Source organism: Gadus macrocephalus, chromosome 17 (genome assembly GCF_031168955.1).
Source record: "Gadus macrocephalus chromosome 17, ASM3116895v1".
Taxonomy (NCBI): Eukaryota; Metazoa; Chordata; class Actinopteri; order Gadiformes; family Gadidae; genus Gadus; species Gadus macrocephalus.
This window is the reverse complement of record NC_082398.1, coordinates 5,556,430-5,580,045: the sequence shown is the minus strand read 5'-3', so window position 1 is coordinate 5,580,045 and position 23,616 is coordinate 5,556,430. Positions and strand designations below refer to the sequence as shown.

Genomic DNA, 23,616 nt, shown 5'->3' with positions numbered 1-23,616 from the left:
TTGTTCTCAAATTTTAAACGCAGCAAGATAACCAGAAATAGAGGCATTGGTGGTAATTTGATTACATAAGTGCTTCTCTTTGGGGTTGTCTTGATTGGGTCTTGTCTTCAACTCCCAACCAATCCGTGATACAAAGACATGCATTTGTCAAAAGTATTACCCTAACAGGAGCATTGACTTGTCTTTTTTAAATTAAGTAAGTGCTACTTGTTGGGGTAGTTTTACTTGACTTACACAACCATATCTACTGCTTGTTCTCAAATTTTAAACTCAGCAAGATAACCAGAAATAGAGGCATTGGTGGTCTCTAAATTCCATAAGTGCTTCTCTTTGGGGTTGTCTTGATCGGGTCTTGTCTTCCACTCAATCCATTTTGTGAAACTACGGGATGCATTTGTCAAACGTATTACCCTAACTGGAGCATTGACTTGTCTTGTTTACATAGAGTAAGTGCTACTTGTTGGGGTAGTTTTACTTGACTTACACAACCATATCTGCTGCTTGTTCTCAAATTTTAAACTCAGCAAGATAACCTGAAATAGAAGCATTGATGGTAATTTGATTCCATAAGTGCTTCTCTTTGGGGTTGTCTTGATCGGGTCTTGTCTTCAACTGCATACCATACCTTGACACTAAGGGATCCATTTGTCGAAAATGTATCAACCTAACTGGAGCATTGAATTGTCTTTTTTAAATTAAGTAAGTGCTAGTTGTTGGGGTAGTTTTACCTGTCTTACACAGCCATATCCCCTGCATGTTCTCAAAACCTTCTTAAACACTTCAAGATAACCTGAAATAGTGGCATTGGTGATGTTGTGATTCCATAAGTGCTTCTCTTTGGGGTTGTCTTGATTGTCACCTCATCAAATGCTAATTGTTACTTGATACTAGTTGTTTGTGATGAGGAATCGTTCACCCAGGTCAAAATTGTGGTCGTTAACAACCGTCTACCAAATCGTTGGTACCTTTCCAACAAAGAAATGGGGAGGGTCTGGCAGAGCATCCTCTATATTAGATGAGCAGATTCTGACCTGCCACATCATTCCATGATCTTCACCAGGTGAGACTACATTGAGGAGCAAGAGAGTTTGGGTTTTGAAGTGCCTCTCTTTGGGGTGTTCTTGTTTCCATCCTTAACCAGTTAAACTTTAACTCTCCAAGATAACCTGAAATAGAGGCATTGGTGGTAATTTGATTCCATAAGTGCTTCTCTTTGGGGTTGTCTTGATTGGGTCTTGTCTTCAACTCCCAACCAATCCTTGATACTAAGGCATGCATTTGTCAAAAGTATTACCCTAACAGGAGCATTGACTTGTCTTTTAAAAATTAAGTAAGTGCTACTTGTTGGGGTAGTTTTACTTGACTTACACAACCATATCTACTGCTTGTTCTCAAATTTTAAACTCAGCAAGATAACCTGAAATAGAGGCATTGGTGGTCTCTAAATTCCATAAGTGCTTCTCTTTGGGGTTGTCTTGATCGGGTCTTGTCTTCCACTCAATCCATTTTGTGAAACTACGGGATGCATTTGTCAAACGTATTACCCTAACTGGAGCATTGACTTGTCTTGTTTACATAGAGTAAGTGCTACTTGTTGGGGTAGTTTTACTTGACTTAAACGACCATATCTGCTGCTTCTTCTCAAATTTTAAACTCAGCAAGATAACCTGAAATAGAAGCATTGATGGTAATTTGATTCCATAAGTGCTTCTCTTTGGGGTTGTCTTGATCGGGTCTTCAACTGCATACCATACCTTGACACTAAGGGATCCATTTGTCGAAAGTATCAACCTAACTGGAGCATTGAATTGTCTTTTTTAAATTGAGTAAGTGCTAGTTGTTGGGGTAGTTTTACCTGTCTTACACAGCCATATCCCCTGCATGTTCTCAAAACCTTCTTAAACCCTCAAGATAACCTGAAATAGAGGCATTGGTGATGTTGTGATTCCATAAGTACTTCTCTTTGGGGTTGTCTTGATTGTCACCTCATCAAATGCTAATTGTTACTTGATGCTAGTTGTTTGTGATGAGGAATCGTTCACCCAGGTCAAAATTGTGGTCGTTAACAACCGTCTACCAAATCGTTGGTACCTTTCCAACAAAGAAATGGGGAGGGTCTGGCAGAGCATCCTCTATATTAGATGAGCAGATTCTGACCTGCCACATCATTCCATGATCTTCACCAGGTGAGACTACATTGAGGAGCAAGAGAGTTTGGGTTTTGAAGTGCCTCTCTTTGGGGTGTTCTTGTTTCCATCCTTTACCAGTTAAACTTTAACTCTCCAAGATAACCTGAAATAGAGGCATTGGTGGCAATTTGATTCCATAAGTGCTTCTCTTTGGGGTTGTCTTGATTGGGTCTTGTCTTCAACTCCCAACCAATCCGTGATACTAAGGCATGCATTTGTCAAAAGTATTACCCTAACAGGAGCATTGACTTGTCTCTTTAAAATTAAGTAAGTGCTGCTTGTTGGGGTAGTTTTACTTGACTTACACAACCATACCTACTGCTTGTTCTCAAATTTTAAACTCAGCAAGATAACCCGAAATAGAAGCATTGATGGTAATTTTATTCCATAAGTGCTTCTCTTTGGGGTTGTCTTGATTGGGTCTTGTCTTCAACTCCCAACCAATCTGTGATACTAAGACATGTCAAAAGTATTACCCTAACAGGAGCATTGACTTGTCTTTTTTAAATTATGTAAGTGCTACTTGTTGGGGTAGTTTTTCTTGACTTACACAACCATATCTACTGCTTGTTCTCAAATTTTAAACTCAGCAAGATAACCTGAAATAGAGGCATTGGTGGTCTCTAAATTCCATAAGTGCTTCTCTTTGGGGTTGTCTTGATCGGGTCTTGTCTTCCACTCAATCCATTTTGTGAAACTACGGGATGCATTTGTCAAACGTATTACCCTAACTGGAGCATTGACTTGTCTTGTTTACATAGAGTAAGTGCTACTTGTTGGGGTAGTTTTACTTGACTTACACAACCATACCTACTGCTTGTTCTCAAATTGTAAACTCAGCAAGATAACCTGAAATAGAAGCATTGATGGTAATTTTATTCCATAAGTGCTTCTCTTTGGGGTTGTCTTGATTGGGTCTTGTCTTCAACTCCCAACCAATCCGTGATACTAAGACATGTCAAAAGTATTACCCTAACTGGAGCATTGACTTGTCTTTTTAAAATTATGTAAGTGCTACTTGTTGGGGTAGTTTTACTTGACTTACACAACCATATCTACTCAAATTTTAAACTCAGCAAGATAACCTGAAATAGAGGCATTGTTGGTCTCTAAATTCCATAAGTGCTTCTCTTTGGGGTTGTCTTGATCGGGTCTTGTCTTCCACTCAATCCATTTTGTGAAACTACGGGATGCATTTGTCAAACGTATTACCCTAACTGGACCATTTACTTGTCTTGTTTACATAGAGTAAGTGCTACTTGTTGGGGTAGTTTTACTTGACTTAAACGACCATATCTGCTGCTTGTTCTCAAATTTTAAACTCAGCAAGATAACCTGAAATAGAAGCATTGATGGTAATTTGATTCCGTAAGTGCTTCTCTTTGGGGTTGTCTTGATCGGGTCTTCAACTGCATACCATACCTTGACACTAAGGGATCCATTTGTCGAAAGTATCAACCTAACTGGAGCATTGAATTGTCTTTTTTAAATTGAGTAAGTGCTAGTTGTTGGGGTAGTTTTACCTGTCTTACACAGCCATATCCCCTGCATGTTCTCAAAACCTTCTTAAACACTTCAAGATAACCTGAAATAGAGGCATTGGTGATGTTGTGATTCCATAAGTGCTTCTCTTTGGGGTTGTCTTGATTGTCACTTCATCAAATGCTAATTGTTACTTGATACTAATTGTTTGTGATGAGGAATCGTTCACCCAGGTCAAAATTGTGGTCGTTAACAACCGTCTACCAAATCGTTGGTACCTTTCCAACAAGGAAATGGGGAGGGTCTGGCAGAGCATCCTCTATATTAGATGAGCAGATTCTGACCTGCCACATCATTCCATGATCTTCACCAGGTGAGACTACATTGAGGAGCAAGAGAGTTTGGGTTTTGAAGTGCCTCTCTTTGGGGTGGTCTTGTTTCCATCCTTAACCAGTGAAACTTTAACTCTCCAAGATAACCTGAAATAGAGGCATTGGTGGTAATTTGATTCCATAAGTGCTTCTCTTTGGGGTTGTCTTGATCGGGACTTGTGTTCCACTCAATCCATTTTGTGAAACTACGGGATGCATTTGTCAAACGTATTACCCTAACTAGAGCAATGACATGTCTTTTTTAAATTAAGTAAGTGCTATTGTTGGTGTAGTTTTACTTGACTTACACAACCATATCTACTGCTTGTTCTCAAATTTTAAACTCAGCAAGATAACCTGAAATAGAGGCATTTGTGGTAATTTGATTCCTTAAGTGCATCTCTTTGGGGTTGTCTTGATCGGGTCTTGTCTTCAACTGCAAACCATATCGTGACACTAAGGGATCCATTTGTCGAAAGTATCACCCCAACAGGAGCATTGACTTGTCTTTTTAAATTAAGTAGGTGCTACTTGTTGGGGTAGTTTTACTTGACTTACACAACCATATCATGTTCTCAAAACCCTCTTAAACTCTCCAAGATAACCTGAAATAGAGGCATTGGTGGTAATTTGATTCCATAAGTGCTTCTTTTTGGGGTGCATATCTTGTGTACCCTCTTCAGATGAAGACCGTACACACCAGTATGACAATGATGATGTATAGGCCAGTGTTTTAGGGCCAAGAGTCTGAAAACACACTAGTCAAATTAAAATGAGTTGGCTTGTCTTGTTCAAATGTTATAAAAAGAGAGAGAAAGGTAGAGAGGCAGGCCAGATGAGTTACAGGAAGAGGGAGAAGGATTGACACAGAAGAAGAGAGGGGGAGGTAGAGCCAGAGGCCGATAGTGAAGGGAGTTCCAGAAAGAGGAATGGAAGGACCTACTCGCCGGTATGACCCCAATTTAATATCGGGTCATTCAGGGTCATTCTACAACCAGAGGTTTGCGTGATTTTTGGTGAGACAACTTGTTGCGAGCTGCGCCCGCCCCCCTCAAATAAAACACTTAAACTGTTCTGTGCTCTAGTCTCCATTGCCCCCCCCCCCAGCCCACATTGCTGAGCTCTGGTTGGGCCGAGCAAATTTATGTATAAAAAAAAAAAGGAATGTGCAAGAGTCTAGTTATCTAGGTGGGAAACTGGTCCTCATTTACCAGGAGGCAGAAGTAGATTTGCCCTTTAAAGGAAGGCTATTGGTTAGGGTTGGGGGAAAGTTAATGAAGGGGTTAGGATTCATGACCTTGGGTTGGTGATTAGTGTCACGGAAGGTTGGTATTAATCATGTTTAGAAATGGGGTTAGTGATGTGGTTTTGGTTATGGTCAAAATGTGATATCCAAATTTACACTTTTACAACTATTTATTTAGTCTTTTTTATAAACACTTTTTATTAATGTAACTCAAAATAACCTGATTTCCAGGTTACCCATAAACCTCTGCTTAGGCAGACTATCAGTTGGAACCGGTTTAGCCTCATCGATATGAATTAAGAAAGGAGGCTTATTAGTTGATGATATACGTGAATCCAAGCAGCAAACTTCATTGGTATACTGCTTGAAAGGATTTATTTTCCCAAACAAGGTATAACAAACAGCATAGGATCCGATAAGGTCCGGTTTCACTTTATACAATCTGTATTTCTGCAAAGCATTTCGTCTTGAATGCTGATTATACATCTTCATAGAAAAGTTTGTTTCAAGTTATGAAAATTCCAGCATGTAAAGATATGACCTGGTTACAGGGTTCATACCTGTCATCACACCGGTCAGGGTCAGTAAGAGGGTCAGAGTCCATACCGCTCATTGACGTAAGCCAGTAGGAGGGTCAGGGTTCATACTGGTCATTGAGATAGGGTTGGTTAGTCCAGGTTCATACTGGTAATTCAGAGAGGGGTGGTTAAGGTCAGGGTTCCTACCTGTCATTGAGGTAGGGATGGTTGGTCAGGGTTCATACTGCACATCGAAGGGTTGGTAAGTGGTTAGTGTCTGGGCACTAAGGCTTCATAACATAAGACTGCTATGTGAAGAGGATTTGATAGCCGCCAAAGGACTATCTCCCCCCGTTTATTTTTTCATCTTGTTTTTATTCTGTCTGTCCAGGAAGCGTTGTCTCCTGTCTGGTGGAATCTCGTCCAGGCTGATGCCATGGTTACTGGCCCTATTAGACACAATAAGGGACGGTTACAACCATCGCATCTCTTGAGCCATCGACATAGAAATCCTATATAGCACACTAGGGCTTAAGGCTGCTACTGTTTATCGTATCAATGCTGCTTGGTCTTACTGGCATTGTGTATGCATGTGTGTGTGCGTGCGTGCATTTATTGTGTGTGTTTTTATGTGTGTTTGTGCGCGCCCTACCCTCCAGTCAGGTCAGGAGGAACAGGTAAGGGTTTGGTGAACCCGTCTCTGCCACCCAGCCAGAAGGTATCCTCGGCGCCCTTTACCTGCAGGTTAAGGGTAGGCACCAGATTATATACCGTTTTTAGCCATTCATATTGATCACTTTTTATTTATTTTATTATATGGTATTTGCGGCCCAGAGCCACTCAAAAGCACTGTGGTTTGGAACCCGACTACAACCCCAGACGGTAAAGAAGCCGTACTTAGGCCAGGTAAGGCAACTTTATTTATGTAGCCCTTTTCATACGCGAGGTAGACTCAAAGTGCTTCACATTGAAAATGAAATAATAAAATAAAATAGATAAGAAAAAGAAAAAAAATTGAACAAGTTGAATGGAGATTTTACCCTGTGAATGAATATGTCAGGTTAAGGTAGATAAGGTTGAAACCCAGGTATATTTACCTTTGCTGGCCGTGTTTCCATCTTGTATCCCATTTTGAGACTGGCCAGAATCTTCATCGTACAGAGACTGATGTGGATTCGGTAGGCTAAATAGTAACATAATATATTAAACATGTGTAGAAGTGTTAGATGACGTTATAGATGTTGTAGCTAAGATTTCAGGGCGAGGGTCATTAAAATCATTAATTCGCAAGGAATTAGTGATTGACATGCTGTGTATTTTAAGCTGGCCCCGCCTGCTTCTGTATGAGACCATTTCGACTTATCATTTGTGTCAAACCAGATTATCTCTTCCCTGATTGGTTCAGAAAACTCCACTTGCCAGTCAATCACAAGTGCTTAACAGAGACGCAACCCTTATTAACAGAGAGGTGAACAAGAGAGAATAGCGAAGGCGGGAATAGAGGAGGTCAGTTTTTGGGGTTCAGTTCATCTTGCATTCTCTCTTTTCCTCTTCTCTACTCGCTCTCTTTATATCCCTGAAATAATTAGTAAGAAATGATGCTCATATGATTGACGGGATGAGAGTGACGGCCAGACAGACAGACAATGATCAGAGGTTTGCTCCGTCCTTACGGAGTCCAGTGGCTTCCAGGTGAGACGCTTGGGTGACCGTGTCCCCAAACAGGCAGTATCGGGGCATGGTGTGACCCACCACCCCGGCCACCACCGGACCTACGCAGCCAGACGACAGAAAAGGAGATGAATGAAGGGTAGTCAGACAGATAAGACAGGCAGTCCGGCAGACTGGAAGACATGTAGACAGGTTGTCAGAGAGACTGACAGGTTCTCAGACGGACTGAACAGTGGACACACAGGTAGACGGATAGACGGAGTAGGACAGACAGACGTATAGACAGACGGGGTCCAACAGACGCTTGTACCAGAGTGCAATCCGATGCGTATCTTCACTTTGATCTCTGGCATGTGTTTGATCTTAAAGGCTCCGATGCAGTGCAGGATGTCCAGGGACATGTTGGAGACTTCCGCAGCGTGGCGAGTCCCGTTTCTGTTGGGGACGCCTGATGCCACCATATAGGCATCTCCTATGGTCTCCACCTACAAACGCAACGTTAATATATTAAAGGTGACACATTATACCACCAGTTGTGAGTGGGCTTAGCCGTTACAAGTCATTCGGAAAAATCTGCCTCTTCTGACATCACAAGTGGGCGTGTCCACCTAGATGTGTGCTGGATAGATCAGTCTACCAGCCTACCCAGCGGAGTGTAGCAAACGTTGCTCATCTATCCGTCATAAAGCTAGGTGGACACGCCCACTTGTGATGTCAGAATAGTTTGATTTTCAAAACGGCTTGCAACGTCTAATCACACTCACAGCTGGTGGTATAATATATCACCGGCCCCGCCCTCCACCGGCCCCGCCCTCCACCGGCCCCGCCCTCCACCGGCCCCGTCCTCCACTGGCCCCGCCCTCCACTGGCCCCGCCCTCCACCGGCCCAAACCCACACCCCCTTGCTCCCACATATCAACAACACAATCAACACTTTCAATACTAAATCTATTTTATATATTATTATTATTATATATTATTTACATATATATATATATGTATTAGTGCTGTCAGTTAAACATGTTATTAACGGCGTTAACGCAAACCAATTTTAACAGCGTTAATTTTTTTATCGCGCGATTAACGCAATTTATTATTCTTTAACACCTTTTTTTTTTTCTTTGTCTCAAAACAAAGAAGCAGTAGCCTGACTGCTATGTTCTAGGCAGTATGTTTGTATGTTCACTCTTTAATTGCACTATAGGCTTTTGTTTTGATCAATATATGCCAATGTTATCAATAAAAAAACATTTTCACAAGGCAAGCCGATGCACTTCTCCATGTTGATAAGAGCATTAAAATGAGAACAATTAATCCAGGAGTCAGGCTACTGCTTCTTTGCTTTGAGCCAAAGAAAAAAAATATATATAATAATAATAAATTGCGTTAATCGCGGGATAAAAAAATTAACGCCTTTAAAATTGGTTTGCGTTAACGCCGTTAATAACGGGTATAACTGACAGCACTAATATATATATATATATATATATATAAATAATACTAGTTGTGTAATTTTATTTTGATCGTCCTGACGGCGACTCCGCCTCTGGCCATAAAATATATGTACGAAAAACCTTCATGCGCATTCAATATAGAATAGGACACACAACACATTCATTGGAAGGACCTTTTGGAGGAAAGGGTTATTCATAGGGGGGAGGGTTAGTCTTGGTGTTACCTTGTAAACATCATGAGAAGCAATGATGGCATCAAACAGTGTATAAAGGTCATTTAGTAGGTCAACCACCTACACACAAAGAGAAAACAGACAGGTAAATCAGTTGCCCTGTATTGATACAGAAAAAACCTCAAATTAAAGATTCCTTTACGAATTCACATGAATAATAATCTGCCATAAGGGAATAAGTAATGCTGCCAAAGGGCTGAAACGTTGTGAAGTCACGTACTTATCTAGAGCGAGTAGAGCTACGTCTATAGGTTTGCTCATGAAGACATTGTTGATGTTGTGTTACAGTACCTATACATATTCAGTCAGAATGACATTGGCTTACTTAATGCAGTGTTTATGTGGTGTTCCAGTACTTATATGGGTTCACTCAGGCAGACGTGGGCTAGCTATATGCAGGTGTTTATGCAGTGTTACAGTACCTCGATAGGTTCGCTCAGGGCGGATATTGTGGTGAAGCCAACGATGTCACTGAAGTAGAGAGTTGAGTCTGCATAATGTTCTGGTTCAACCGGATTTCCTAACTTCAGTGACCGGGCTACGGATCTGTCAACAATTGAACAGCACTTTTTTTAACGCTTGAATCACATTTCATATTTGACTGGGTCTTCGTTCACCAGGGTTAGTGTCGTGCCAAACCCCAGCATCGTGCCTAGGGTTCAACAAAAACCTAGCAGCTTGCATATAGATCGATGTGGATCACAGAGATGGCAGATCTACATTTCATATAAATGTGTCTCTTACTCAGGCAAGAGCTGGCTGATGAGCTTGTCGGTCTTTTGTCTCTCTATCTCCAGTTCGTCCGTCCTCTCTTTGATCAGGTCTTCTAGGTTGGAACTGTACTGCTCCAGCATGCGCAGCATGGAGTCGATGATGTGGGGCTTCTTGCCCTGATGAATGCCACGAAACTGCAAGAAAGAAGACCGTTAGAAGCGACACAGAAACACCTGACATCCGTAATTACGACACTCTTTCCACTTTTAAGTCTCGTCTCAAAACACATCTTTTTAAACTGACATATTCCATCTGACCCATCTCACCCCACTTATGCAAATTGTTCAATGTATCTTGTTCTTGTGTTTTTTAGGATTGTTGATTATGTTTTCTGTTTTTAAACTGCCCTGTAAGGTGACCTTGGGTGCTTTGAAAGGCGCCCTCAAATAAAATGAATTATTATTATTATTATTATTATTATTAAGTAGAAACGATTACAAACTACCTGGAACAACTGGACACTATGATAAACTACACGAAACATTCAAACACTTTTCAAACTACGCATGATTTCCAAACACTACTGTAAACTACCTAGAAACATCCAGACACCCCTTTATACTACACAGAAACAAGACACTATTATAAACTACACTGAAAGAACTGGACACCATTATAAACTATACAAAAACAACAAGACAATGGCTTTTATAAACTACACAGAAACAATACGGGGGCTATGATAAGCTAAACCAAAGTTGTTATCTTACTTACTTTCATTCACTAGCTTACTCAAGCACCGTTCTCCAAATGTCGTACCCTATGAAATGTGCTATGACCTATGTAAATAGGCTTGTTCCTGTTTAAATATGCTACAACGTATTTAAATGAGCTGCAACGCGTTTAAATGTGCTATGTCCATATTGTCAGTGTTATCTGACCATGAGTGTGACTGCTATTGACAATGTACTTTTATTGGTTACATGCCCTTTATTGAACACTGTCCTTGGGTACCTTGAAAGGCGCTTTTCAAATAAAATGTATTATTATTATTATTATTATTATAACCTGTCTCAATATGCAGTGGAAGGTGGGCCTTTTGCCGGGATCTTCATCCCAGCACTGGGTCATGAGAGACAGACACTCTGCGGGGGCTTCGTCCATACAGAACAGTGGCCTGCAGAGAGGAGGGGGGTCTCTCAGCCGCTCCACTATCTCTGCACACAGACGGAGAGAGAGACAGACAGGTATAGAGAGAGACTCACACAGACGGACAGACTTGCATGGGGAAGTAGGGCTGTCATTCTACGAGGAATTCCCTAGTTGACTAAAAGCAACGCATCCTGACTTATCATCGAATAACAGTCATAAATCTCAGGTTTTTTTTCATATTTAAGATATGTCATGTCGAGTTGCGAGTGTGTCTACATTTTTTATATATTTCTAGGGGATGCAAGAAATGCCCAAAACCTGTAAACAATTAGGCAAACTCTTTTGTAAGTGTGTTTTTCAATTGGTGCACAAAGACAAATCTAGGATAGTTTCCAACAATGTACACATATCGAAAGTCAGACTTAATTATAATAATTGCATGCCGTCAATGTGTGTTACAGCCACACCAGAACTTTTTGCCCCTGCTTATCACTGTTGTACAGCAAACACTTTGCAGGGAAAACCGAAATCTTATGCTAAACTGGACAACATGAAGCTAACTATAAGCATGACAACAGGAAGCTAACCCTTAGCAAGGAAAAAGGGAGCCAACTATAAGCTTGAATACACTCACCATGGTCGGGCATGTCCAGCATGGCGTAGGGCAGTGTTCGTGAGACCACTTCCTGGATGATGATGGAGAAGCTGAAGACGTCAGCAGCATAGGTTCCTCCTCGTACAGGCTGCCTGAGAAGTTCTGGAGCAGTCCACAGCAGATCTGAAGAGGACATGCAGCAAGTTACGAATGACACCTTCCACTTTGAATTCATGGACCAGTTTGTTTTGATTTGGATGAACACAGACTTTGACATGTTCCGAACATGTTTTGACTGGATTAAACACTTTAAAGTGTTTGGAAAAACAGATAGGACACACATCCACGCATAACCTCTTCCAGTCCGCTGAATGAACTACTATAGAAGATGACGTTTCTACCTTCTGTTCCCTTGGCTGGATCAAGGTTCTGAGAGTGAAGCACCATGGGAAGGCCGTAGTCAGAGACCTTGAGGACGAATCGTTCGTCCACCACACAGTTCCTCGACTTGAGGCGCCCGTGGGTCAGCCTGTGCATGTGAAGATACTTCATCCCCTAACAGAAATGTGAATGATTGGGGGGGTTACAAATATGCAACTTTAATATGCGTAAGCATTAATAACAGTCAGGGGTATATGACCAATTTTAAATTGACTGTATTTATGAAGCTTTTATAACCTGTGGCCACTAAAAGGGCTTGGGGTTAGTGTTACTAGGGTCAGTACGTGAGAAAGGGTTTCTAGGGTAAGGTTTCCTAGGGTACGGGTTACTATGGTCACTACCTCGATGAGGTACGTGAGAAGGGTTTCTAGGGTAAGGTTCCCTAGGGTAAGGGTTACTATGGTCACTTCCTGGATGAGGTCTATGAGAAGGGTTTCTAGGGTAAGGTTTCCTAGGGTACGGGTTACTATGGTCAGTACCTTGATGAGGTCTGTGAGAAGGGAGGACTTGAACATCCAGTCCAGTCTCATGCTGCTGTCCGCTAACAGGTCGGCCAAACTCCCGCGTGGACAGTGCTCTGTAACCATGGCAAAGATCCCAGAATCCAGGAAGAGTCCAACATAGACGCTGAGATTCTCATGTCTCATCTCCCTGAACTGGACAGGGGTAGGGTTAACAGGTTAACAGTTAACACTTCCGTTAACTAATGAATTAGGGATAGTTAAGTGGGTGGACGAGAGAAATCCGTAATTCAGTTAAGAATGTTTCTTTATTGTGCATGAATGTGTGTGTGTTTGTGTCTTACAGAACTGAACAGATTCTTGGTTGATTGATTGACAGCTGTTATCTCCCGTCCTTCTGGTATCCTCTTCAACCATACCCAATCGCCCTGGCAAGAGCACAGCCAATAGAAAGAGAGAGGTTTCAGGCAGACAGACGGATTGGCGCGAAGCCAGGCTGCTGGGCAGACAGACAGACAGACAGACAGACAGACAGACAGACAAACAGACAAGTACCTCCAGTAGTCCTATATTTGTAGTCTCTGGCGTGGACTGAATGTAACTTCTTGTAATGGATTTCATGGGACTCCTGACCCCGCAGACACTCATCGTGGACCCTTCATTCAGTTTCTAGACATACACAAACATATACACATGCATATATGGATAGGATGGCCGGCTAGGTGCTAAAGGCTATGTGCTATGCTATATGCTAGGTGCAATGCTGTGCCAGTACAAACCTTTTCGCCGGTGTGCGTGTCAATAAAGATGATGTCATCCATAGTTAGAATGACTTCATTGCTGCTGAGAAATCTCTTGTTCCTACACACAGGGTGGGTACAATACAGTTAGAGATAAAGCTACATATATATATTCATATATATCCTCATCAAGGGGATATATATACATATATAGAGTATGTAGTATATAGACTCAAACAGAAACAATTTGTAGGAAGGGTAAAACATGGAACCAGATCATGACCTCTGACCTGTAAAAAACAGCAGCAATCCCCATGCATATCACCAGGAAGAGGGAGACGGGAACCGCCTTCTCTACACCTACAAAACAGGCCAGTATCAATATAAAATCCTTATCCAAACCTACAAAACACCTCACCTATCACAACAAAACTTTCATACCGGCAAAAGTTGCAGTAGGGTCGCATTTATGTATGAGGTCACAGATGGTTATGTTGAGGGTTACAAACAAATCTAGGAATATGGTCATGGTTAGAAACCCCTCTAATTGTTTAAGAAACATGTTCTATGTTTTCGACTTTCAACACTGGTCGCGTAAATCCGACCTCATACTACCGTTATACTGCCTCCATGGTGTGACGTGGAAGCATAAACGCAGGCCGCTCTGTCATGGTACATGTGTGCGAAGAATTGATACACCATATATATCTGAAACCATCTCCTCCCGACAAACACGGTACAAACCTCCAGCGCAGGTCTGGTCTGGACTGAACCAACAGAATCTTGCAGAGGGGGGTTTTCCGCCAGGAAAGCTAAAAGAGCGCGCCAAGGGTCTGAGTACTCCAAACTTGTGTGTCTGTGTTGGTTCCAAAACATGGGTGGGGACCAGTCTGTCTCCGTCACTGTCCAACACCACATAGCTGGACTGAAGCCCTCCACTGCTTGGGCGCCCATACAGCTTCTACAGGAGGAGACACAATCAACACATCTAAATACACAATCAATACATCTACAGACAATCAATACATCTAGAGACCTTCAATATATCTAGAGACAATCAATACATCTAGATACGCAACCAATACATCTAGAGACAATGAATGCATCTACAAACAAATACATCTAGAGACAATCAATACATCTAGAGACACAATCAATACATCTGGAGACACAATCGAACACACAATCAATACATCTAGAGACAATCTCAGCATCAATGAGACGGGAACTGCCTTCTCTACACCTAAAAAACACCTACAATACATGTAGAGACAAGATCAATACATATAGATACACAATCAATGCATCTAGAGACGATCAATACAATTACTGACATGATCTAGGGACTGTACATCTAGAGACACAATGAAAACATGTAGGGACAATCAATACTTCTAGAGACACAATCAAAAATATAGGGAACAAGTATTGCAATGAATGGGAGGAATTCTGACTAATTAGCCGTAGTGTTAGCCGTATCCTGTAGCATGCCGACCTGCTAACCTGATTGAAACCACGGAACTCAAAACCTCCTTCTGATTGAGCAAGCTGATTGCCCGTCACCCATGCCCCTCCCCCTGCTTGACGACGCTCCTCCACTGCCTTAGCAACGAAGTACACCATGTTGACGATGGATCCAAAGAGAGGTGAGACCTGAAGAAAAAGAAGACCCCACCAAAGAAAAATATATTTTTTGTATTAATGTAGTATTAATGTGTAAACAAGGTTTTTCCAACATATTAACAACGTATTGACAACCATTGACACCATTGACAACATAACCACTCAGCATACAGGGCTTCCACATCGCAACTTCCATTTTGGAAGCAAAGGAGTATTGGAGTATCAGTTATAAGATAAGATATACTTTATTCATCTCAACAACATTATTATGTTGGTGTTAATGTTGTTTTGGCAATAAACCGTGGAATGTTTGTCATTACAGGGGGACTTTGTATTTGAAAGTGCCCTAGCGTGGACTGACAGTTTCAAAACAACTTTTTCGTTACCGAAGGTAATAGTATATTGACGTACTACAACTCTCTTGAATACTCTCAATATGGCGGAGTAACACCAACAAATAATCCCACGATGCATTCTGATGAACGAGACATATTGTGGACGTGTGTAAGGGTTAGTTAGTGTGCGTACTTTTGTAGATGCAACAGGGTTAGGGTCAGGGCCAACGGGTAGGGTTAGCATAGCATATTGCATACATGGGTATGAGTGTGAATCAGTGTAGGCACCTCTGTTGCAGCCACAACCGATCGTATTTCCCGGCTCTGTTGAGCGCTTCGGAACGCATCATAGAAGCTCTGGTCTGACGCCATGGTTACGGTCAACACCGCGCTGTAAGCATGACGGAGTCTCGAGCTGTTGGCCAGTAGAGGGAATGCTGTATCCTGATTGGAGGAAATTACGAGTTTGGTTAGGATCTCAGTAGGTTGTTCATCTCCAATTTATTTATTGTAAGAGGTCCAGATTGCCAGTTCTATTTCATAAAACTTTTTTTTTTTTTTTAAACATTTTGTTAAAGAAAACGAGGCAGTATGTTGTACATACACAAATAGGTACAATAGAAGGCATTTTCAGTTTTTCTAATTATTATGACATCTATGTGTTTTTTGACTTGTGGTAATAGCAAGGCTCACTGAAGTTCCGCCCTCAATGTGCCATATATGGACCGTTTCCTCCATGGGCTGCTAGACTCCAGCAATGCTGGCGACCATGACGTGCAATCCAACCCTTATTAACCCCATGACATGCACGTCCCGGTGAATATGTAATGAGGCTGAAGGGTTCATGAACGTCACCTGGTAAGGCATGGCATACAGTAGGGCATCATAAGGAATGAACACGTAGCCATCCGACACCATCCCCATGTCCAAGGCAGCCAATAGGAGATCTCTTTGTTCTTCTCCACCAATGAGAGCAGAGCTCATGCACAAGATGACCACTGAAAGAGTTAGGGAGAAAGCACAATATTTGGGTGGAAATGGTTACACACATTGACACATATAGCATAAACATTTATATTTACTTTTAGGGCTTTTAGCAGACGCTTTTATCCTATATTTCTTCCGGCATATATATATATGTCAGAAGAAAGAGAAACAATAGTTGGTTAACCCCTTCCCTGTGCAACAAAGCTAGCAAGGATAAGATACTACACAATGCTATGTACTAAGTGTAAGGACGTACAACATACAATAAGGGCGTACATCAGGTGTCAAGACGTACGACATACAATAAGTGCGTAAGTGCTTCAAATAGCAAACATAATGACCTTTGACCTGGTCAGCTTCTCTGATGGCTTTCAGGGCTTCCTTAGGTCCTTCCTCTTTTGTTCCCATGGTAACAACTGGACCAACTGGAATGCCAAGAGCTCTGAGAGCCGAGGCCACTTCCTGCCCGGTGCCTTCCCATAGGTCAGTCGGAGCTGTAGAACAAGGAATTCATACCAATGATCATATTTACCAGAACAAACTCTCACCTCAAGTAACCCTAACCCCAGCTCACAAGGTCGAATGATGTTAGCCCTAAATTACCCTAACATACCCTAGCTAGCCACAGGCAACTCCAACATCCTAAAGCTGCTCAAGAGCCCCCCACCTCCCTGCCTCTCTTCTCCCTTGAGAAGTGTTGCATTAGACCACACCAGAGACCACACCCATGTAAATAAGCCACACCCACTAACCAGAGCGCACACACATTTATACAAACCTCAACACTTGCCAGAGCACACACCCATTTATATAAACCACACCCACTTACCAAAGACCCCACCCATGTATATAAGCCAAACCCACTATCCAGAGTCCACACTCATTAATATAAACCACACCCACTTACCAGAAACCCTACCCATGTATATAAGCCACACCCACTTACCAGAGATCACACCCACATGGGCCCAGCGGAAGAATCTCAAAACAGCGAACAGGACTTGACTGGTAGGGGTGATGGGTGGAAGGCTTGGCCATTCAGAATTGAGACAGCCTGGAGAAGCAAGCCCCGCCTCCCAGTGCTGGGCCATTAGAGTGGCAGCATGACACAGGGCGGGATTAAAGGGTCCAATGTAGGCGTGGCCATATCCCTCCATTTCGACCAGCTGAGTCACCGCTGGAACATAATCACGCAGGCAGAGATCACATCCATCCAGCAATATATCAACACGATACCCAACAACCCACAATCAAATACATTCTTAATGGTGTACTTTCACCAAGCCCACTACTTAACATTATTGTACTTTATTACTTAATTCCGAGTGTAAATTCTCTCTCTCTCTCTCTCTCTCTCTCTCTCTCTCTCTCTCTCTCTCTCTCTCTCTCTCTCATATATATTCTATATTTATATACACTATATATATATAAACAGGTATTAACTGTCTTAACTACTCTTAAGACTATGATAAAATGCTTAGAATAATGCAGAAAGGAAAAGGAATGATCAGCTAATCTGATGTATAAACTGCCCTTAAGGAGAGTAAACCACTATACTGAGTCCTTTATTCTACTCTCAGGCTATTAAACGTCATTCTAAATGACTCCATTATTTTTATAACAAATTGTTTTATTGTCTTTACATCAGGTCGTTGTTCTGTGGTGAGTGTTGATCTGTGGCCTCTGACGTATACTACCTTATTATGATGTGTTTAGTTACTGGGTAAGCTTCAATAAAGTTGTCTGAACCTGAACTTAACATATGGAAATTCAAAATCGATTCTACTGTGATTCATTATTAATCCTTAATTAGGATTTATTATTAATCATTAAGAACTATGTTATCACAATATTTGGAGGGCAGGACAGAGTATTCCTCCACTAGTTGAATAAAACTACAGTACTACATAAGGCACTTTATTAATACATATACCAACCTTAGTTATATATACTATGCAACACCTTTAGAATTCCTCCTTTAGTTTAGTACAACTACAGTACTACACGTAGTACGTATTATTTATTTGAGATAAGTCCCTTATTACTAGTCCTATATAAACTATGTAATACCTTTAGAGGCAGAGCAGTCCTCCTCAAGAAGTACCACGTCGTACCAGTAGCCTTTACTGAGTCCAACATCTCTGTGTATCCATGACAACGCCAGGTTCGCTGCTGTGGCAGGCATTGCTCTGGAGAACAGGGGGTCACATGACCACGGACCAATCAGCGCCAGCTTGAAAGTTGCTGTCCGCGCATTTCCTATGCATAGCCACCAAAGCCACACACCTAGCAACCATCGAGGAGAACGCATCCTTATCTGTAAAAACAAACAAGATGAAATAGTTAGGTTTCCCTTGCCCTGAACAAAGACATGATTGGGTTTGACAAACTCGGTTCAGTTATATAAGTCAAAGAGGTCGAGACCAGGATTCTTGGGATTAGCTCGTTGGGATAACCCTTATGCTTTCTGATTCTTTCTGATTTTCTTTGGGATACCAAGTGTCTCTGGAACTCAGAGAGTGATCCATTTTGTTTTCTTTAAGTCACGTTGCTTAACTAAATTTGTTTATTAAAAGATATCTGCTTTAATTGCAGGTTGGCTTCACAAGCCATCTTTGACCCTTCAAACAAAATTCTTTACGTGATCTTTTTACTATTAAAACCAAAACCCTGTACGCATGCGAAAGTTAATGCAACAAATAGGTTTTGTAAGTAAAACCCTAAATAATTAATCTTTAAATAAGTAAATGACTTAAGGGCTCTATTAAGGGGATGAATCTGCGTTTGTGTTAATGACACTATACGTAGAACTCCAACTCGTAATCAATGTGAACTGTGTTTACATTGGGAATATGAGCACCACAGTGCTCTGTTCCAGGAATATTAGGAATATTGTGCTCATGTAATATGTTCATGTTCATGCATAACATACAGGAATTACATGCACATGTCACTGAAAAAGAAATGATGGCCGTGTTTGAAATGGTGTGGTGTGTGTGTGTGTGTAATAAAGTAAGAAAAAACACAGGGTTGTTAAATAAAACATAATTTGGGAGAGCGCATCCTTATCTTCAAAATTATCAAAATAAAACAGTTAGGTTGCCCTTGCCCTGAACAAGGACATAAGGTTTGACAGATCTGTAATATAAAGGTAAGAGGTCAAGACAACTGGGATTCTTGTGAGTAGCTCATTGGGATAACCCTAATGCATCTATGGTGTCCATGAAACTGTTGTGTTAAACACCCCCGTTCTCGGGTCATATCCAGACTTTTATTTTTGCGGCGAATACCTTTATATCAGCATTCTGCATTCAAATTATATTCACCTAGAGAGTGAGCAACTTTTACAATCGTACATCAGATAAGATTTATATAGTCATTTAGATAAGACACATAGAGTAATAATATATATTCTAGAACAAGGAAAACGAGTGTGGATCCACAAATACTTATAGATCTATAACTTACCGGTACATAAGGCTTTCTTCTTATTATGATGCTCCAGGTCCAATCAGTTCTTCTACATTAAGTACAGTGAGGGTTAGATCCTAGTGCAAAGGTTAGGGATAAGGTCTGATCCTCAAGCTTGAAGGTCCTTTAAAGTAAGAGTAAAGTTAAGATCCTCGTGCAGGAAATTCCTTTAAAGTAAGGTTTAAGGTTAGATCCTCATGCTTGAAGTTCCATCAAGTTAAGTGTTAAGGTTCCGAAACTCATGCTGGAAGCTCCTTAAGGTGAAATGTACTTTCACTACTCATCTCCAACGAGAAAGAACGAGAGATAGTGGGGGGAGGAAAACAGAGGGGGAGAGAGAGAAGATAGAGAGAGGGGAGTGGATAGAACGTAGAGGAAGAGAGAGAGAAAGAGAGACAGGGGAGGTGAGGGGAAGGGGTGAGAGAGGGGGGTGGGGGTAGTGAGAGAAATGACAGTTAGTCTTTAATCTTGTTTAGAGTTCAACTAGGACAACCTTTCTATCGACATAATGATTAATTATAGTATAAAGCATTACATCATATTGATGGTGGTGTGTTTTATTTGTATCTACATGATTATCAAGTAATATAAAGTAATTTCATTATTTTCATGAATATATGGCTGTACAAGTGCTATAAGAGCTGTGTAAATGTACTATAAGTGCTTGTAGTTCATATGACTTATAGTTCTTAAACTAGACAACGTCCCTACTAAGATTTCCAAAGGTTCAGTTCATGCATGCAATATATTTGCACAAGTCGTAGGCTACTGTTACAAATATATACTATAATAAGTGTTTATGCATCTACATACACACTTATTATAGTATATTGTAACTACTGGTTACTACTACCAACAAACAAACAAACTTCAATTCATTCACTCAATGCATTTGAACCACTAGTACGCAATTTTGTTCTAAATAGTAATTAGCACTACTGGTATATTACTATATTGTATTTTTACGTACATAAATGCATGTACATACCTACCATACATGGATTACATACCATACATACCATAACCACATGAGAAGGCCTTTCTGAGTTTGCCTGCTGAGAATAGTGAGTGCTGGACTCTCGTGAGGTGGTCCGGGGTGGGATTTAACCATCTATTCGTGGCGGCGGGCCAGATGGTAGCGGTGATATTTGGAGACGGCGGTAATCCAGATTAGGATTTGAACAGATTACAACTGACATGTTTATTTTACACGGCAACGCCCATACACACGATGACGCTGCCTGGCAACGCACGTGCTATGCAAATTGATGTACTTGACCATACCTGGCCACAATCACACACACAGGTATGGTTGACAATTTAGATCATTTTAACAGATTTCACATTGCATCTACATAAATTAAAGTCCCCATAGAATATGTTGTGTTTTCCATAGCCGGAGGAACTTTGTTTACCAAACAAAGTGGCAGCATGAATGGAGTAAAACAAATTAATCTTTTAATTTGTAAATGACTTCAGGGCCCTACTAATGAGATGATCCTCATCTGGGTTTGTGTAAATGACACTTTACCTGGAACTCTACCTGGAACTCCAACTCGTTGTCAATGTGAACTGTGTTTACATTGTGAACATGAAGTACCTCATTACAGGAGCCTAGTACCGGCGACAACCGTCATTAAGCGGGTTAAAAATAGTGACCATGTGTTTATGATATGTTAATGTATAAAATACAGCATTTATATGGGGAAGTCACAGAAAATGAAACAAAGACCGTGTTTGAAGCACGCACGTGTGAAAATAAACATAATTTAGGTTAGCCTATTTCATAACCAGAAAATAGTCTCCCCCGGTATATTGCTTCAAAACATAAAAATCGAATAAGCTACACGAGCAGTTAAAACACACTACAACGTTAATAAATATAGCTAGAAATGTTGATACACAAGTTAACTGTGGATCTGAAAGGTTGAGAGTCAGCGTATCCGTGTTTCGCCAGAAAGTTCGTACAGCCATGTCCTCTTCAGGGGACTATACATAAACAATTACATTAATATATATTGCAGTGGGTGGACGATTGAAATGTGGGTAGTGGGAGGTTTTCCCATGTGAATAAAACAAAGAAACAAAACCAAAAGCCAACAAGCCCGTGGAAGAAGACACCAAATGGCCGATGGGTTTCACTACATATAGCTTGGAGCCCACACCTGTACAGGGGAATGACATCGTCCAATTATTAAAAACACCTACACATTCAAAACACACTAAAGATAGCAGGTGGCCCCCTGCTGGAACCAAGTGCCTTTTTTATCCAGATTATTGTCTAGTGTTGACAACACCCTCTAGTGCAGGGGTCACCAACACGGTGCCGCGGGCACCGGGGCGCTCGCAAGGACCATACGAGGCGCCCGCACGCCTGTTCTAAACAAAGCACCACTCATTCTTGAACAACTCTTTCCCACCTTTTTTAAGTCATTATTGATCATTATTGTGAGAAAACATGATCAGTGTCTTCTCATAGATGAGTATCATTAATAATAAATAATAGATAACTAAAGGCAAACTGAGCAAATTCGTTATTTCAGAAGTGTATCAAACTGGGTGCCCTTCGTATGACTCAGTACCCATGAAGTAGCTCTCAGGTTCAAAAAGGTTGGTGACCCCTAGTGTCAGTTGGACATTAGCACACACAGTTTGTATACAGATGATTTAACCTCAATTACATTGGAACCTTTTTCATTTAAAATGCAGTTGTATAAATTACATATGTAGATAGCTGCCTGGGTTTTCCCATTATCATGCTCCTCTTGGGGGGGGGGTTGAGCAGAACCACAGGAAGTAATTTGTGGACCACCGACTTGTTTAACAGCTGCTTTAATTAATAATAAGATCACAAGTCAGATGAAAATCACGTCCTCTGTCATTCATTTGTACTGTCATTCATTCATTCAAACATACATACATCCATCCGCTCTTGATTTCACATGCCATGCATTCATCATCCACCACAATCCGTTTCCACAATCTGGTTCATGTGTTGGTCTCCTCACAGGGTGATCTTGGTGTTTCTGAAACTGGAGTTATCCCTAAAAGAAACAAAACCATAATTAATAATTAAAAAAAATGGGGCTTGGTAGGATGGGCGTGAGGAATCGATTACTCGAGTACTCCTCGTTACAAATGAACTCGGTTGGTGGACAGGCAAACTCGAGTTTGCATATACACACACAAACAAAGTTTTCTGGAGCAAATGTATCAATTTTCTGTGCGGCGCCACTAACGCATACCGTGGGCACAAAGCAAATGAAATGTATCCATTTCTGTGTGGCGCGTGCCGTGCCGTGTGCAGGCACGCCAAAATTCAAAAAGTTAAGAGATGGCGGTTAAAGCAAAGCGCAGCGAAGAATTGAAATACTTTAAAGAAATAGGAGATCATAAGGTGAAATGTAAAATATGCCAAGCGAAATCGAGCTACCAGAGTACTACAAGTACTATGCGGCAACATATGCTCCTGAAACACAACAGTGAGTTCGGGAAAGCAGACCCGCAGCAACCAAGTGTGTCGGCTATTTTCACCGCCGCAAGACGCAGCTGTAATCCCGGCCGTGTAGAGAAGATCACAACGCTGAGTGTTTCCATAGTCCATTTGCAGCTTTAAATTATTTGCAATGGTTAGGCTACTTGATTTTTTATTTATTTTTTAAACCGTTACAGGCCTTGGTTCGACGTGATTTAAATTGTGAGACACATTTATTTTTGTAAGGAAAATGTGTTTTGAACGTTTGCAAAAATAAATAATGAATACTCTGATAACTCTGACTGTTTTGATGGAGAATAAGCATTACATGTTTGGTTGGTAATATTGCCATTCATCATTAGGCCTATTTCTGCTGCAGATGCGATGCATTCTAAAAATAGATTTGATTATACGAGTACTCGATTGATCCTCGAGGAATTTACTAGGAATTTACTCGT

At 41.2% G+C, this 23,616-nt stretch overlaps 2 protein-coding genes across 3 annotated transcripts in view; both read right to left on the bottom strand.

The window, feature by feature from the left end:
• Positions 1 to 5,646: 5,646 nt before the first annotated feature.
• LOC132475798 (retinal guanylyl cyclase 1-like) lies at positions 5,647 to 20,053 on the bottom strand. The gene is made up of 24 exons (XM_060077122.1): positions 19,681 to 20,053; positions 18,283 to 18,529; positions 17,159 to 17,389; positions 16,554 to 16,706; positions 16,081 to 16,223; positions 15,514 to 15,669; positions 14,771 to 14,920; positions 14,012 to 14,228; positions 13,558 to 13,627; positions 13,307 to 13,388; positions 13,083 to 13,196; positions 12,872 to 12,955; positions 12,546 to 12,722; positions 12,027 to 12,180; positions 11,665 to 11,808; positions 10,947 to 11,095; positions 9,909 to 10,072; positions 9,587 to 9,710; positions 9,156 to 9,224; positions 7,788 to 7,962; positions 7,480 to 7,578; positions 6,904 to 6,989; positions 6,459 to 6,544; positions 5,647 to 6,255 (listed from the first exon to the last, which is right to left on the bottom strand). The coding sequence occupies exons 2-24, from the start codon at positions 18,521 to 18,523 to the stop codon at positions 6,162 to 6,164; spliced, it is 3,162 nt and encodes a 1,053-aa protein (XP_059933105.1). The 5' UTR covers positions 18,524 to 18,529; positions 19,681 to 20,053; the 3' UTR covers positions 5,647 to 6,161.
• A 2,445-nt stretch (positions 20,054 to 22,498) lies between these two features.
• Positions 22,499 to 23,616, bottom strand: part of eif4e2rs1 (eukaryotic translation initiation factor 4E family member 2 related sequence 1) — a 3,545-nt gene continuing 2,427 nt past the window's right edge. For both annotated transcript variants that reach the window (XM_060077226.1, XM_060077227.1), the window contains exon 7: positions 22,499 to 22,727. In XM_060077226.1, the coding sequence (XP_059933209.1) occupies positions 22,688 to 22,727 (40 nt within the window). In that variant the 3' untranslated portion in view covers positions 22,499 to 22,687. The remainder of the gene's footprint in view (positions 22,728 to 23,616) is intronic.

Bases quoted from the DNA above. Each gene is read 5' to 3' on its own strand.
- LOC132475798 (XM_060077122.1), bottom strand. From the start codon at position 18,523: ATGCGTTCTCCTCGATGGTTGCTAGGTGTGTGGCTTTGGTGGCTATGC. The intron at 9,711-9,908 runs GTAAGAGACACA...AATTGTTGACAG, and splicing joins ATCAGCCAGCTCTTGCCTGA to ATCCGTAGCCCGGTCACTGA. The intron at 6,545-6,903 runs GTAAATATACCT...CTTAACCTGCAG, and splicing joins TGGAAACACGGCCAGCAAAG to GTAAAGGGCGCCGAGGATAC.